Source organism: Vanessa tameamea, chromosome 4 (assembly GCF_037043105.1).
Source record: "Vanessa tameamea isolate UH-Manoa-2023 chromosome 4, ilVanTame1 primary haplotype, whole genome shotgun sequence".
NCBI lineage: Eukaryota > Metazoa > Arthropoda > Insecta > Lepidoptera > Nymphalidae > Vanessa > Vanessa tameamea.
Genome location: NC_087312.1, coordinates 5,266,536 through 5,285,148, shown reverse-complemented (window position 1 = coordinate 5,285,148; position 18,613 = coordinate 5,266,536). Strand labels below are relative to the sequence as shown.

Below are 18,613 nucleotides of genomic sequence, written 5' to 3'. Positions count from 1 at the left end.
AATTTGATAAAATTTGGTATAAGGCAAACTTGAACTCCAAGGGATACATGCTACTTTTTAAAACGACTAGTAAGAAATAAATATAAATAGAATTAGGTGTTAACATTGGACGAGTTTCTTAATACCCTGCAAAGCCTACATTTCATTTAAATAAGAAAAACGTCAATAGAGGTAACGTATTAATGACAATATTTTTCTCAATTCCATAGTTAATGAGGAATAAATCGAATCACTTAAAAATGTTTTGATTTAATCTGCACCTGAGTCGAAATTATTAAGATTAAGATCTTTTCGACCTGACATGTTTTTCTATAATATAAATCTAAAAAAATATCGTTTATAAAAAACTTTGTTGCGTAATGAACAGCACCTCGTTTGGACCGCATTCACGAGAACAGGGAGATTTATTTTTAATTAACTTCCAAGTTACAAAATCAATTCGGTTGACTTATTAATTCATTATTATTGAGTACTGACAAGAAGGAGTTGGAGGACTTTTATGAATTTTACGAACATGGGCAGCTACTTCTGTATATTAGGAATAAATATTTATTTTTACGAGAAAAAAATTAAAACATAAATATTGTCTTAAACGATAAACAAGGGCTATCGTTTAAATCGAAATTGACTCAGAAATCTACATATATATACAAGCGAAATACCACTCACTGATTAATCACGAAATCGCAGAAACTATAACATCTACAAACTTGAAATTTGGCAGGTAGGTTCCTTACAGGGTGAACACATCCGCTTCAACTAAAACAGGGGTTCGACGTTTGTCTTTTAAAAAATTCGCGCGGGTAAAGCTATTATTTTATAAACGTGAGAAATACTATGATTACACAACACGCTAATTGTTCATGGTTTCTGTAACAAAAACAAATAAAAAAAAGTTACCATGAATACACGACGATAGATTGAACATCTGATGATACAACGTTACGCAATAAATTTAGTTTAAAAAAAATCTGATAAATTCAGTAACAACACTGTTTTGTAACCGTTCCGGAAACGACAGCTGGTCTAACAAATGGCGAATTTAGTTATAATTTCATAGATTTCCACGAAGGTAAATTGATATAAAATATTCATAACATCGCCCACTTTATTAATAGAACAAACTATTTAAATGTTTAATAATAAAGTTTATCTATAGACGATCTCGCTGTTCGTATGATATTTTGACATAAAAATTACGATTGCATCTAGAAAATCATCTATAACACTAAATATCTAACGAATTTCTATACCAGATTTGAACTCGCATTCCTAACGTGTCGAGCTAAATTGGAAGTGAATCTTAGACGCGATATCGAAAGATGCATTAACGTAGATAATAAGAGCGGATAAACGAATCATATTAGCAAACAGGCAATTAAAAATCTATTACCGCATTTTTTCTATATTATCCATAGACTGACTTCCTCGTGATTAGTACAAAAAACATTATTAAAAACTTGTGATTTTTTTAAAAAAAAAGTTATTAAAACCGCCAGAAACGTTAAATTATGTACGTTTATGAATAACTTGAAGTTTCCACAGAGGTTATATATTAAAATAAGTATAAAGTTAAGACTTCAAATAAATACATCTCATCGTCATCGTCAATTAAGGTTCTTATTACGAGGGAATTACTTTGATAGCCAAGCAATAAACAAGGAAATCTGAGCGCGTCACTGCCCACGTTATTTTTAGTGAAGTCATTGTTGTTAATTACCTGAGACATTTTTATTGACAATTTAACATTTATTTGCCTGAGAGTATGACCTCTACCTTTTATAAAGCAATGTAAAAATGTAGCAATCCCCCCTCTACCCAAGATGAACATTTGGAGCTTAATCCACCATACGGTTCCTGTACGACTCGATGGCTGAATACCACGCGTTCAGATTTCCTAGCAATATATATTTAAATTTAATTTAAGTTCATGAAAACTCAGTCATTTCAACTAAGTTGAATTTCAACCTGCAATCTTCTATTAAAATCGACATATTATATCCACTGGGCTAAGTCTACTTCGATTATTAAAATCCTAAGCAAATTAAAAATGTATTCAAATGTAATAACTTTGAAAGAACAAGGATAAGGTCTGTTTTAGATAGGATTTATGTTATTATGGTTCAATAACGATTGATTGATTGAATAAATAATAAAACTTTGATTCGAAAAACTTACTATTCAGTATAAAAGCGTCATTGATCAACCATTTGTCTGAATTTTATTTAAAAATACATATTCACGTTCTTCATATTTCTATCTAAATTACAAATGTATTTTTAAACTATTAAAAATTATACGTAATCGTCTGTTTTAATAAAACCTTATTTCTAAAATAAAAGATAATAAAAAAGGAAACAATAAATACATGAATTACTTGTACTGAGCTGCTCGGATGTGCGTCCTCGGCTCCCCTGGCCGCTCGCTGCCTCTCTTCTTGAACGGCCTCCCTCTTCATACCACACGCGAGGCATTTCTGATAACGACAGTACTGGCAACGATTCCTCTGACGCTTGTCTATGATACAATTCCTCTCTTCGCGACAGGCATATGTAAGATCCTTCCGCACGGTACGTTTGAAGAAACCTTTGCATCCTTCGCAACTGTAAACGAAACATTGGCTAATTCAGAAGTTGGACTTTAGGCTTAATTCTATTTAATTTTATTTATATTGATTATCGTTTTTAAAACCTGTTTAGTATGGTTCAGAATTTTAAATAATTTAAAGCCAATCGATTGAGAAGAAATTCTTCAAATACTTTTGTGTAAAATTTCATAACAAAATAATCTATAGGCTGTTCCTACCACAGGAAGATTATTGACGAATAAACATTTTTGCAATAAATATCATAAGTCGATGATTGATGACTATCTCGGATGGAATTGTAAAAATATAGCATTTTGAATATCAAGGAATTTTTCATCGGAGGACGTAAAATTAAAGGGATTATTATATAAGACGTGCGCGAAACAAATCTTCTCACAAATAAACTTCAGTTCTAGTAACACCCAGCATAGAGAATTATATATTTCTTAATAAGTTTTAACAATAGTTCCGTCGATTAAATCGAATTTCAACTTTTTAATTTATTAAATACTATGTTCTATGTTTTGGTCGATAGTATTTTTTGATTTTTTTTTTAATGAATCATTTAATGTGAAAAATGTCTAAAATAGTTAGTATAGCAGATTTTTAGATCTACCTCACTTCTATACTTATTCTATTCTATACCTCACTTATTTAGAGAACTGCAGACAGACAAGTCAATACCTATACGTGTGCGTAGACGCCTGATGACTTTCAAACAATAAGAAGCCATATAAATTATTATTAATTTAAACAGTTCTGTAAATAAATATCTATGTAAATTTTATACAATCCGTAGCTAATATCAAATCTCTTGAAGACTCACAAGACAAGCAAAGTTTTCGATTACCTATAAAATTAAACGATATCAAACCTATTAATTTTTATTATATCGTATTGATTTAAATTTATTGCCTCTTTGAGTCTGTCGACAATCATAATATTTAATAGGAATATTAAAAAAGAAAAATGCCGCGCGTGAAAATTTTCGCACATTCGGACATCAATAATGTAGCGATTCTCACAGCAATTTTTCACGTTTAGTTGGTTAACGATTATTATATACAGTTATTTGAAAAAAGAAGCTGAATTTTTTTAACTACAATATATATATAGATATATATAAATGGAACACAAATGTGATAGAGCCATCACTGAGCCAAAAATCATGATATTGATGAGATAAATGAACTCACAAACGTCTACCAATTAATTATGTCGAACAAAAAAACATTTTATGTCCTTATTTCGAGAAACAGGTGAATAAAACCATTAATTATTACATCAGAATTTAGATATCTTGATTAGAAATACCTCGAATGTAAAAAGTATGAATCTGTGTGTATATACAACACTAATTAGAAAAATTATATCTATTAAAATAATCTAGCGATAGCTATAGCTTATATATCGATATTTTATATATTTAAGGCACCAAACGAATAAACGAGCCACCCTTTGAGAATCTGTTCAAACTTCCTTCTTGTGATAGCAAAACGAAATTGATCATCGAGTTAAGCAATACGGGATTTATATTTGTCCTCCATCCTGAGTAATCACGAGCGAGCGAGTCGCAACAAGCAAGAAAGTGCGCACTTAGGCAATTCCCTCTACTCGAGTCATTAATAACGTCATTATTCTCAGAGGATGACACGAATCACCTTAAAGGCATGCGTCCACTGTCAACGTTAATCTATATCCGGCTTTGTTTAGCGATCACTCTTTATATAAGCTATACACTCACATGCGCTATTGTGTAGTGTATATATGTGTGTATATATGTATATATAATAGGTGTGATATTGAAAAAAATATTCGAAGTCATCGGTGAAAGTCAAAGTAATCAAATACTTTTATCAAAAGTGATAAACATATCAAAGGCTATCGCCATACACATTCTGCGAATATTACTTTCAAACATTGTTTTTTTTAATTTATCGTATTATTACCTAAATATATATATATAGATATTTAGAACTATTATAAATTTTGATACGTTTTTTTTTGTCAAACGTCAAGTATTATAATAAAAATAAAAACCAATTGTTACCATATATAAGAGATGATCTATGATGATGAGAAATATGTATATGTACATAATATTAAGTGACCATTGTTCCTGTTCTTGAGCATTTTTATCTGACGACATGTGTAATTATTTTGTTGCGTCTACATTTCGAAAGCACGTCGGAGCCGAGAAAAATATGACTTTCACTTATGAGAAACACTACAGCTGTGCCCTAAAATCAATGTTTTTTTGCAATAATTTAGATTTTGGGGTTACCACGTTAAGAAGAAATTATGTTATATTAACAGAGTCCGATAATACGCCCAAATAAAATAAAACATTTTAAAGTGAAAAGCCTTTGATCGAGGATCCAAAACGAAGAGACAAAACCATTCCGAAACCAGTTTCGGTCCAGATATTTAAGGAACACTTAAAAAATGTTACATATAAGGCCGGCTCTACCTATGTCCAGGTCTCGGCGCTGTGAGCGGGACGCACGAAGTACTAAATTACATTTGCAGATCGATAGACTATAACATGGTTTCTTTATAATGAATGCAACTCGCAAAACTATTCTTATAATAAATGCATGTATGTAAATGTACTACTTTGTCGTCTGAGTCAATTTCCTGTAAAGTTACTTTTTTCTTCATAAAAGTATAATTAAATATAAATTTCACCGTTGAATTTATGTAACACGTGACCGAGTACGTGCACAACAAAAGAATATGAAGTTAAAATTATGGAAATACGGGTATTGCAAAATCAATTTATGTCGGCTACCCGTAAACCATTTACCTGCCTTCGACTGAATGATTTTCAACCTAAAGTATTCTCAAGGTGAAAATAAAATGTCTCTTGCATGACATTACAGACGGCCGACGATCGATAGAATTGTAAATTGTTTCAATAATACATAAGTTGAGATTGTACAAAGGTGGAATAATACAGTGTACACAAGCCGCCTCCCACGCGTTCCCAGCTGTACTAAATTGTTTGAAGAATTGTAACACGCGAGAATTATTCAATTTTGTACGATAAAATTATTCATCCACAAGCCACCGACAGCGCTGTACCTACTAGCAACCTGTCTACAGCAATATATATACCTTCATTATATTTTCGTACATAACTGCTGTCTAGAAGTCTAGACAGCACTGTGTATATTTATACTTATAAAAGTAATACTATTACAGCCACGGTGCATGTAGAGCTTTAATAAAATTGAGTTTCCGAGACGCGCCATTAACTCCTCTTATCAATTCTCTAAAATATATAATATCGATATATTTCCATGAAATAAACATTAAATCAAAAACAATTCAGCGATATGCTACATATTTTAACACATTTTTCATAAAGTACATCAAATAATTTTATTGTATCTTACGACAAGTAAACTACCTCTACCTCTACCTACAAGTAAAATAAACAAAAGAAAAGCAATAATTATAATAGTGTTTAATTAAATATTTCAGCATGTCTTGAGACTTATTATAACGTATAATATATATAAATGCAATTAACAAAATAAATAGTGTACTGTTTTCTTTCGTTTTCATCCAATCGACATCCAAAACCAAAGGTAGCTTTGTAATAAGTTTACATTTAAGTAGGATTATAGGTGGCTTGTAAATATAATTGTCTGGATATGAACCGGAACTGGAAAGAACTCGGCTAGATTCGAACACTTATCGTATACCTGTAAACTCCGTAATGTTTTCCCGATGCTCTGTCACCGCAAATCGAACAAAGGTGCTTGGAACCGCTGAGAGGATGGTTCGGGGGATAATTCCTCATTGCGGGCGGGGAGGTGGCATCGTCCCGCATCCCGTCCAGCATGGCCGTGTCTGGCTTCATCTCCGGCGGAGACATCGGAGACATAAACCCCGCCTCTATGTTCAGCCCTGTAAAACAATTTTAACGTCACTATTTTATACCCTCTTCAAATGATTATTATTACAATTTTAAACACTAAATTAATTCTAATTTATTTTATAATATAAGACATTCAATTAGACTATAATTAAATTAACGGATAACACATTGTAATGATATTCTATATAGATCAAATATATATATTAGAATATTAAATAGTATATTCAATTTGACAATCGTAATCATGCACAACATTAGTTATGTAATCTGGCAATACCAGCGGATCATAGATATTTATAAAAATTACGTAAATACCTAAAGATTTACGACTAAATATTCGCATTTGATGGAGAACGTTGTGATGCGTACTCAACAATTGCACAATATTATGCTTTTATTCGAAATACATACAAACAATATGTATCATGGCGAATAACGATATAGAAAATAAATAAAAATCTTGTCGGTGATTCAGAAAAACCCGATCAAACCGGTCCATTACACTGGGACTTTGTGGCCAGGTAAAAATAAGTAAACAGACACCCTCTCGATAAAAATTCAATAAAGTATACTTTTGTTTGACAGCTCTTATTATTTTAATATTACTATTTTATTTCGTAACGTTTACGTCAATATTCATAATATGTATTTATTTGTCTTAATTATACATGTGTCGAAACCAGCGCTAGACGTATATTGAAATAAATTAATTAAAATGCAACGTTTTTAGAACAAACTCTTTTATTAAAACATAGTATATTAACGAATAAAAAAAACAAGTGTTGAAAAAATTCAGCTTAATCCGTTGGATGGAACAACTTAGTTTTAAATTCAGTTGGAAAATTTGACCCACACATACTAATAGGTTAAACAAAAGCTTAATATATATATGTACAAGATTATAGTATGTAGTTTCAATAGATAGAGCTGATCGTAATAAATGGGTGGAGAGTTCCAATACTGCGAATAAACATATCTAGAGATACATAAGACTTAATTTAAGTTGGTCGAAGTTTAGATTTTGAATTAGTTAATCTCAATTTAATAGAGTGGCCATACAAATTCTGAATCACTTCAATCAATCAATAATTATAAAATGAATACATTCTGTAGCGATGTCACTGCTGGGCAAAGACTAATGCTACAGAATTTTGTCAAAGACAAAAAATATATCCGATATAGGCAGGTTTCCTTGCGACGTTTCCCTTTAATTTCGAACATAAGGTGTATATTATAAATACCTAAAAATTTAGCTCATGAAAACTTAGCGGGGTTAGGGTAGATCTACTCAATGACCGAACTCGACTATAGTACTATAAAATATTCAATTAAATCATTTTTTTTATTTATTTAATGACTCTTAATAATGACTCATAGAACATCAAACCAAGTCTTTGAGTCGGTATAAAAAAAAGAAAAACAAAAAACGAAAAAAAAAAACAGAATATCATAAATAATTGTCATGAGTACCATTTAGGACTGCAAAGTTTCCAGATTATACAGAATTCACGAGGAAGCCGTTTATGTTAATAGTCCCTTAGTATTCAGTATTATAAATTACAATCGCCAAACGAAAAACACGATTCAGGGGCACAACGACAAAAGGAAACTTTGCCTTAAGGAGAGACCGAAAATATAAATACATTCTCGCCGAGGCGTATCGTAACAAAGTTTCACGTATCGTTCGATTATAAAACTACTATAACTGATATATAATATCATTGGTCCTTACTGACTATCAACGCACAAACAAAACCAATGAGTCTATAAAATTGAAATTTCGTTTGTTTTATAAAGAGTAAGCGTCCGTTGAGTAAGGATTTTTTTGGAAATTTGAACTCTATTAAGGGACGTGAGGTGAAATTGTAAGTTCTTTGAAGTTAGAACCATGAAATATTTTATACGTAAGCCGAGACAGTAATATAAAACCAATATTACAAATTGAAAAATGTTGTTTGCTTGTGTTTTTATGGAATCTCGACAAAGCAATTTATCTAATAAAAATACGAAATTTTTATATTATTAGCGTTTATAATGTAAATAATGACAAGAGTTATATAATATAAAATACAAAATTAATATGTTGCACATTTTTTAAATATATGTTATTATGATATATAAAACGTTTTTAATATTTGCAGATTAATAAAACCTATCATCCTAATGTATACGATATGTTTAATAGAAAAGTCACAATCTTTTCAATACTTAAAAAAAATGATAGCATAAGTTTAATTTATTTGTCACGCAATCGTTATTGATATAAAACATCTCTGTAAAAAAAAAACCGTTTCAATGTGCTATCGGAAAAAAGATATATTATAGATAACACAACGCAAACAAAATATTCACTACATGCTTATAATAAAAAAAAAGCCTGGATTTTACGATAAGATGTATTAGACTAGTAAGGGCGGATAAAACGATCAGCAAGATAGTTATTATATATCAACTTGTAATGTAATAGCCGAAACCGAAGTTTCACCCGCGCGAAATTTATAAAACTTTATAGCACACAAATCTTTACTCCCTAATGTACTCCCACAAACAAACAAACCCAAACATTGATAGATTTCCCATACAAATTTCCAACATTATTTTCACGCCTTTAACGAATAATTTCCATGATATAAACCAACCTATGTCCTTCCCGAGGACTCTGTCTGTCTCCATACCAAACAACATCTAAATCGGTTCAGCGGTTTAAACATGAAGAGGTAACAGACAGAGTTACTTTCGCATTTATAAAATATTAATAGGGATGAATTATCGAAATTGAATCCGGGCAAGCAACACTGAACGTTTATCTAGTTTACTTATGTTTGTATTTCATCTCGTGCTCGGTGACATATTGTTAAAACATGCATGTGTCTGGCGCATGTATATCCATCATACACATTTAAGAAGCGTGTTGGAATAAGCTCTAGAACGCTTCAATAGTAGACGTCTTTGCGCAGTAGCGGGATACTGAAAGGCTGTAGTTTTATATTTTATGATAGAATCATGTTGGTTTTTAATACAAATCGTGCATTTATTTATATAACCTGATAAGAACAATTTATTATATCACATTCCAAATTTTATTACTCACACAAAAACAGTCGTGCAACACGATTCTATCATCTATTGCACACAGGTAATAAAACATTACTAAAAGTATTTCTAGTTTTTTAAATATCCTCAATTAACGACCAACGATCAGAGTGAGACTTAAAATAATAACACCGATCGTACATATCGTACAGACAAAGAAATTTACGAGTGAAATAGGATTGCAGATATAAAGTAAACGAATGATCTCAGTCACACTCCTCAGTAAAATATGTTTAGTTGGTATAAACGTATACAATAAAAAGAAATGAGCCGAGTAAATAACTCGTTTAAATGGAACGCAAATCTTTAAGGAAACATAAAATATGATAGAGTTATGTTGAATAAAATAATACAGAAAATATATATTTATAAACAGCAAATATTACGAAACACAAAGCTGCATTTCAACAAAAGGATAAAAGTATATGTGTGTGTGTTTGTGTCTACATGTATGATTGCCTCATTAGTTTAGTCACTGGCCTCCAGTGGCTAGCTCATGAGGCTGCAGATCCTGGTCCTGGGTACCCGGGTCATTATAATGTTAATGTGATTTCGATCGAGATATTCCGAGTAGCATCCGGAAGTTGAAAGGAGAGTATAATAGTATATAACCATTTCCGTGTCTCGGAGAGAACGTAAAGCAGTTTGTCTAGCGCCTGATCTCATTTCTGATCTGATCTCATTTCCTCAGACTATGGGAGTGCAGAAATAAAGAGTGCACTTGTATATGCGCACACAATTGGGCACTATTATGTATCCTGTGCAGTTGGGTCTTGCTTGAGAATAACCGTTATGTTTGAAATCTTTGAGAACATCATATTTGAAGAAATGGCAGCACCAAAGGACGTGGACTGCATCTGAACACATAAGTTACAAAAGTTTCTATGTTCAAAATGGATCATAAATATTACCGTGAAACTTATTTGGGCACGATAAGAATTTCATCGGCATATGTAATGTTTAAATAAAACGCTGCAAATATGTCAACGGTGTATTAAGTGCTTTACTCCTGTGACTTGCTGAGGACTTTTAAATAAAGAACAAAGAAAACGAAAAATTTAAACCGCTACCGCTTGTTTGCATAATGCAGACAATGATTTAATACGGGAACATCGAATTGTCGTCTCATTCCTTTAGTATTTGCTACAAAAAGGAAGGAATTAAACTTATATCATACGAAATGTTCCATGCATAGATGTGCATAAATAAAATTATAAACAACAAATCCAGGTCATATTTCAAGTGCTCATATTATTGAAAATGTGCATTAGTGCATGAAAGAAGTATTTTTTTTAAAAGACTGACCGTCACGGGATCCCTCCGGTTGTGAAACATAGAAATAGGTAACATACGAATTTATAATGATAGAATGTGGAAAGAAAATAGTTACGTTACTAAAATAAATATACAATTCTTGTAATTACATATAGTATTTTACAGTATACGTGCCATGCGCATACGATGAAGAAAGGCGACGGTGACGAGACATGAAGCCATAAGATGACGTAATGCCGTTTATCGTCACGGCACACGAGACGCGCGCGCCACAATATATATTTCACTAAATGTGTACAATATTTCAGCACAATCGTGTTTAAAAATAGTTACCGTCGCAAGGTTGGGAATAAACAAACTAATAAGTGTAGGAAAAGCTTGTAAAATGAAGGAAATAAGGTCGCCAGATGTTTTTTATCTCATTTAGGTCGACGAATTGGCAAATGAGGCACCTGATGGTAAGTCGTCGCCACTACGTATAAACATTGGTACTGTAAGAAATATTAATCATTCCTCTTATCATCAATGCGCCACCAACTTTGGGAACTAGGATGTTATAACCCTTTAGCCTGTACACCGAAATACAGGTCGTTGGTCGTTCAAAAAGGATTGAGCCAATTCTCGATCACCCGTCAAACTGGAACACAACAAATCATTGCGGATAACAATGAAGTCAAATATCTTGGAATATTTGCATATCCTTAGTTAGGAATGTAATAAAGAATAAACAAATTGTTTACAGCTCTATGCATCTATGTTGATTGTGTTCATTACCGTCTTTATCAAAGGGCACACAGTGCACGTGCCCAGGGTCTCCATACCGAGGGGGCCCTGAAGAATCAACAATTTCTTTCACACGTTGACTGCCTATATTCTTACCACCAATCAGATTCCTGAGAATTCACGAAAATTACTGCACCGTTTATTTGAAACTAAACTGAATGCCTGGCTATAAGCAAATTATTTCTACATGGTAGATTTTATTGAATTTTTAAAATCAAAAATAAATTGTTTCATTGTTATTTTGATAAATATTTAAGGGGCCTCAAATTCATCTGTGGGGCCCAAGGGCCCCAGCAAAGCTTGAGATGGCTCTGATTGTGTTTAATATTTGAGAGACCAATCAATCAATCACGATTGCTTGAAAAAATAGGTAACTCTTTGTTTATTTGATAACAATGAGTACAATATTCATTTGAGTCTCAAATTTTCACTCAGACTTTCTTATCCCTTGTTACACTAACAAGAGAAGTTTTATAAATAATACTGTTTACAAGCGAAATAATAAAGGAGAAAATTCACAGAAGTATTTAATTATTATATACATAATACCGGACAAGAATTACATAGCTAATACAATAGCTCAGATGAAAGAACCGTCAATCAAAGCGTAAACAATAAACTATATTAATTATTATATAATCTTTGAACCAATACCTCTACACAGTGGGCAGTACTAACGCTTGTATCCAGTCAATAAACTTTATAGGGCCTCGTTGTTATAATAAATTGATTTTATGATTATAGAAAAACAAATGCACATTAATGAACCAATCGTATTTCTTTTCATATCGTATGTCTTTGCTTTCAAAAACAGTTAATAAAACAATTTATTTTAAGAATAAAATGAAAATTGAGGACAATCGTACAACAAATAATGCAAGTACGTATTTCAAGATTTCGAAAACAGGTTCTGTAAGGGCAGTCGAAATTACTTTAACGTTGTCGACTAAAATGAATTTCTCATTATATTATAATAAGCGATCTTTCATCTTTTGGATCGTTTATTAAAAGTTATTATTTTCGAGCTCCGTGAAACAGCTACAGGCCACAAATAATTCCATCAAACAACATTATGGTATCATTATACATATATAAAATGTAAACAGGCAGGATTTAAAAAAAAATTGATAACGTAAACGAAAACAGCAGACTTAAAAAAAGGACAGGTCCTCTGAACCGCATTTATTTAGTGAGCACACGACACCACTACAAGTTTCAGCCAATATTTTTAATAATGTTTGCCTGGCGTAATCCTATACGTATCAAAATATATTTGCGTATCAAATATTAAGATAACATTCGTATTTACTTGCTTATATGCAGAACATACATATAATAAGGCTTAATATAAAACGGATCATTTAAAAAACAGTTTTAGTTAAAAGCTTTTTGACAACTATAGCAAATATTGAACTCAATTATCATAAAAAATACTGTTAAAAAAACAGTGGGGAAAGAAAAAACATTTATTTTGTGTACATAACACTTAACTACCTTATACAAAAACTGTACAACCGGAAAATGGCACTTTATTATTGGTTATTTTTTTATTATTACTTTTAACTGAAATATTTACTCAATTTTAATTAAAATAATCTTGTTATTTTTTGTAGAAGTTAATTACCAACTGATATACAGTTATATTTAGACTTCATATTTCATTATATTTGCTACTTAGACTTTTGATTTAAAATAATGATATCACAATATACATACATCCGAGTTATAATTTCGTAATATTTACACAAATTACATTCTTGATATAAAGTAACTTCAAAGCTAATCGAATTCATGTTCACTGGTCCTGCTACGAATTCTAATTAGACCTTAAATTGGAATTCTTCTCCTTTGATAGATGGTAAAGAATTCACTTCTTTTTTTGAATAAGAAATGTTATATTAGGTGTACATATTAAAATTATTTTTATAAATTTCGCAACAAATATCGAAAGTACTTATATTTGGTAAAGTATTTCTTGTTAAAATAATAAATCCAATCAAACGATAAATAATATATAACAAAATTATAATATATTTGCTTTGTAGCTAAACAGTATTCATTTGTTTATTCGATCAAAGATTGGGCTTATTGTAAATATTTTGTGCATACTAATAAATATATCAAAACTATTTATGAAACTAGTTATACATTTTTTATTGTAATCATTTATATGAGTTTTTTTCGCCCTAACAATGGATGCGAATTGAATCTGTCTTACTGTTCAGATATAAAGAAATAATATTTACATTGCATGTCAATAGAGCAGTCAACAGTGGGCATGTTAGAAGTCGTCCCGAAAGCCTGCAGCATGCTGGGAGCAGGCGCAGGTGCTGCAGGAGGCGGCTGCTGCGGGCCCGGCGGCGCCGGTCTCGCCCAATTGATCAATGCAGTCACTGACATCGTCGGCTTGTCTTTCTTCGCCACGCTCGACATGGCCACGCACTAGCATCCTCACATCACTGCACTACGATCAGCCTAATCGACACGTCTACTAAAGGTCACACTTTGAAATCAACTAAGCGTCACACCCTTATGCTCCGTATCGGAAAATCAAATGGCAGTTTGATCTATGTTATCCTTGAAATAAAAACATTCGAAACGCTACAATTAATTGCGTATACCGATGCGCTTATGAATACGTAAGTAAGGAGCGCGACGAAATTGTCACAGCCACCGGGGACAAAGCAGACATCGTAGTGACATTGTGATAGCGGCTGTTATTGCACCCGATGCGCCGACGCAGCGCCGGCGATATCGCAGTGCTCTGCGTCAACAAAGCGTCGCGAGCTTCGACAGTGAAGGTTAGTTTGTGACTAATGCGCGCTTAAATTCAACGAGCTCAAAATTGACAAAAAATGTACCCGACAACTTCCGCGCGGTTACTGGCATGAAGGTCTCAACTCAACAGGCTCGCTCAAGGTCCGCATACAATCATACGTGAATAAATCTCATATTATGTCGAAAAACTAGTTGTTATAATCGATTTTTTGCCATCGACTAGTAAATGACATGTAGAGAATTGAACCAGATATTATTTATGATATTTATTAGTCGCGTTAGGAGAGGAATCATATAAATAATTGGACTTGTTAGCAGTCGGCCTTCGCGAACGTTGCTGCCGCTGCTGTAATTAAGTTTTACGTCACTCGTGGACCGAACACCCCGCGCTAGCCTCTACCATTACATTTTTTCGCTATGTCACTCTGCTGAATTAAACGCTATCTAAATACTAATCGACCCACTTGTTAGGCATCAGAAAATTAAATTGCAACTCGGCATTAAAATCCATTTCTTTATCAAAAACTTTTTATCAATTCTAATCAAAATCCATCAATAATTCACTAAGTCTGCTTTCTCGCTGATATTGCATGACCTTACACTTATAAATGATTATCAAGGTATTAATATTGTACATACTATTTATATTTGAAACGACACTGAGTTTGTTTCTTTGCCTTTGTTTCACGTCTCAGCCGATCGTTACTCAGTGACAGATGAGACGAAGATGTTGAATAGACTTTATCTAGATTCTAGATTAAATATTTAGTACGTATTAAATGAAGCCACAAGTAAAATCTATTTACTATTATTGCTAGTTAGTTTATACATTAGATAGTTGCAAATCGATTGAAAATATGTGTTCCACGTCAGTAGTAATGTATATTTAAACGATACTTTTCAATTAGAATAAAAAGAGTAAACAAATTAAAGAGACAATGTGTCTGCAAGTCTCCTTTGTAACTGATACAGCAAAGGGGATACCTATTTAAATAATACAGTATCTCTTGCTAATTACTTTAGATTAGTATCTTAAATATAGCTGAGGTAATGTTAATTGGCTTATTAAACCTTTTGTTTTGTTACAAATTATTACTTATATAAAATTATCTGTAAAAAAACATCATTTTTCTGACTAATAGATGATCAAATTATCTATTTTATTATTGTTATCAAAACAATAATAAGAACTTCGTATCAACGAAGTTCACGTGTTTGTCAGTTAAGATACATCGGATACACGAGTCCCTACATATGTGTGGCCTTGGATTAAGTGCGTACACGCCTCCACGTGTATTTTTGTGTTTATCATAAATATATATACTGTGTCCTCAATATATTCAAGGCGTATTTAAAATTTTCCAAAATGAAACATGTATTTGAGTTGCCAAAGAGAAAAACTTTTTATAAATAGAAAAAAATGATAAAGCGAGTTAGAAAACTAAATATTTATATGAAAATTGTTTTTATTAAAAGTATAGAAGGTCTTAAGAGGTGGTTTAGATTAGGTCGGATGGTATATTTATCGTCGTGTTTATTTAGAATCGATGTATCACTTTTGCCATAAAAAAAGGCATTTACCAAACTTTCTGCCATGATTATTAGCTCCGTATTTATATATTATGATTAGCATCAATGAAAGAGTCCGCAGAAGATATACTAAGAGTCGACGAGCGGGCCGAACAAACGTGAACTAACTCTTACTGTTACGCTCGAAGGACGCTAATTTAGATATACATTCAAATCATGGTATGTCTGTATGTATTCTCTGAAACAGAATATTTAGTATGATGCTTATTGATTTTGAAATTTTAGGTAGTATATATAAAGAAATAATATAATTACGTGTTTTATTAAAATTTAAAACAGGAAAATTATTTTCGACAAAAACCTTACAATATAAATTATCGTCATAAAAATAGTAAGCAATCTATAAATTAAAATACTAGAATCTCATTAATTCATTATGAATTCCAATTAATTAATAATCAGAATGTAAGGTTATAAAAATAAAATTAAAAAGTTACCAATATTAAAATCTAGCGAATAAAACGTAATTTATTTTAAAAATAATTTACTAAAATCGTTTCAAATTCACAATAAATGGCTCTAGTTTATTGCTGTAATTAATCTGCTAGTGTATGCTTTACAAAGTAAAGTTTTCGATACGATTGTATTTTCAAGTATAAACGACGTGTTATAATCAAAACTAAATAATATATTGTAATATAATATCATAGGTATAATTTATTATACCGCAGTAGTCATATTATGTTGTAAACTAAAATGGCGTCGAACGTTTCTTCGACAAAGCAGATTAAAAAAACGACTGATTTAAAAATGAATTTCAATTATAGGTAACAATTTTGAATGTTTTAATTTAAAAACCTGAATCAACATCTTAAAGTAGAACCATTTATAATATATTTTATAGCGAAATAAGCTAGGTTTCAAACAGCGCATTGAGAGACCATTAACGCGAAACTGATGAGTTAATTTTTTTTATCACAAGTTGTATCCGAAAGAGCCGAGATGGTCCAGTGGTTCAAACCCGAGCAAGCACCACTGAATTTTCATGTGCTTTATTTGTGTTAATAATTCATCTCGTGTTCGGGGGTAAAGGAAAACATCGTGAGGAAACTTGTATAGGTCTATAGGAGCAGCATGGTGGAATATGCTTCAAACCTCAAAGGGAGAGGAGGCCTTAGCCCAGCAGTAGGAAATTTACAGGCTGTTAATGTTAAGTTAAATCTTGATTTTGATATTGACATAAGCAATATTTTAAAATGAAAAAATATTGAGTGAACAGCTCAATAATTTATATAATATTAGTATTTAAAATGAGTTCAGAAAGTATGTATTATTGAGAAACACATATTTATAAAATCATTCTTCAATCTTATCTTTTTAGATAAATTGTATTAGTACGCACTTTTCAAAAAAAAGTTTTGTCAAATACTTTTATTTAATTATGTTATACAAAGAAAAAGAATAAAGCAATGCCATTATTAAACATATAGATGCGTGCGACATTTGTTATCTTGTTCTTGTGATGGTAATCGTTCGGAATCGGTTTTTACCTACTAATTTTCACATTAATATTCAAACAAAATATAGCACATGAATATTTATATTACTATTTTAAAAAATACCATAATAAAGTATATTTATGTAGCTACATATATACATTCACAATTGAACGTAAGTACTTAATATAGCTTGTATAATAAAACATTGTTTTTGTTTTAAATAAAGACAGGAGATATATACAATTGTGTCAAAAGTTCAACTTTGCTTAATGCTTAATGGTTTTTAACATTTCATAACATATAAAATGATATTCCCTTATTTATTACATAGCATTATATCGCTGTCTCTGTCACGTGACTTTTTAATTACCTACTTACTGTTTATTTCGCTTCAATACACTTAATAATATACTTAAGCATCAATGAAAAAGGGAATAAACTATTAATTAAACATTTAATTATTTAAAACACTTCTGTAACGTTTATGAACCTTTGAATACTATTCGATTATACGTCTTTGTTTTAGCCATTCACATTATATTATATTAACTTTAATGAACAAAAATAGCCGGTATAAATTATCAAGTACTTGTATTCAAATTCACAAGCAAATCCATTTAAGCCCTAGCCATGTAACTCATGAAAACGAATGGACGTCTACATAAGCTAGCGTTAAAAATCAATACTATACGAGCAATAAGCCTCTGAAAGCAATTATATAAAGAATTTTACGAATATTTTAATTATGTGTGGTTAATGTAGTGTATATCATTTGATTTTGAAAGTTGTGAATAAAAGTTATCGTATTTATTTTTATAAAATATGTTTTTTTTTTTTGTTTCGAAATTAGCTATGGCAACATTTACATGGTCAATTATAAATACCCTTTATTATATAGGTACAGTTTAAAGTTCATTTCATAAAATATGTACATATAGTTTATTTAACACACACATATTTCTAGTTTAGCTATTGTGTAAGTTGTAAAATACGGGTTGCCTATTTGAGACGAGACGGTAAAACGCTGAACATAAACCATAATTGCGCTGCAATAAATAAAATATGAAAACCGAAGCATTAAATACTTTGATCCTTTTTTTCCTCAGAGAAACAAAGGGCAACCTACAGAGATTTTGGTATCTCGAACCGTATTTCTAATAATATTGGTCTTAACAGCAAGTA

General features: G+C 31.3%; 1 protein-coding gene across 6 annotated transcripts in view; it reads right to left on the bottom strand.

The window, feature by feature from the left end:
- LOC113394434 (protein ultraspiracle homolog) overlaps window positions 1-18,613 on the bottom strand; it is a 39,874-nt gene that overhangs the window by 12,344 nt on the left and 8,917 nt on the right. For 4 of the 6 annotated variants that reach the window (XM_026631743.2, XM_026631744.2, XM_064220751.1 and 1 more), the window contains exons 2-4: window positions 13,871-14,201; window positions 6,298-6,502; window positions 2,369-2,603 (exon numbers count right to left, since the gene is read on the bottom strand). In XM_026631743.2, the coding sequence (XP_026487528.1) occupies window positions 2,369-2,603; window positions 6,298-6,502; window positions 13,871-14,057 (627 nt within the window). In that variant the 5' untranslated portion in view covers window positions 14,058-14,201. The remainder of the gene's footprint in view (window positions 1-2,368; window positions 2,604-6,297; window positions 6,503-13,870; window positions 14,202-18,613) is intronic. The other 2 variants (XM_026631746.2, XM_026631747.2) reach the window with 2 other exon arrangements.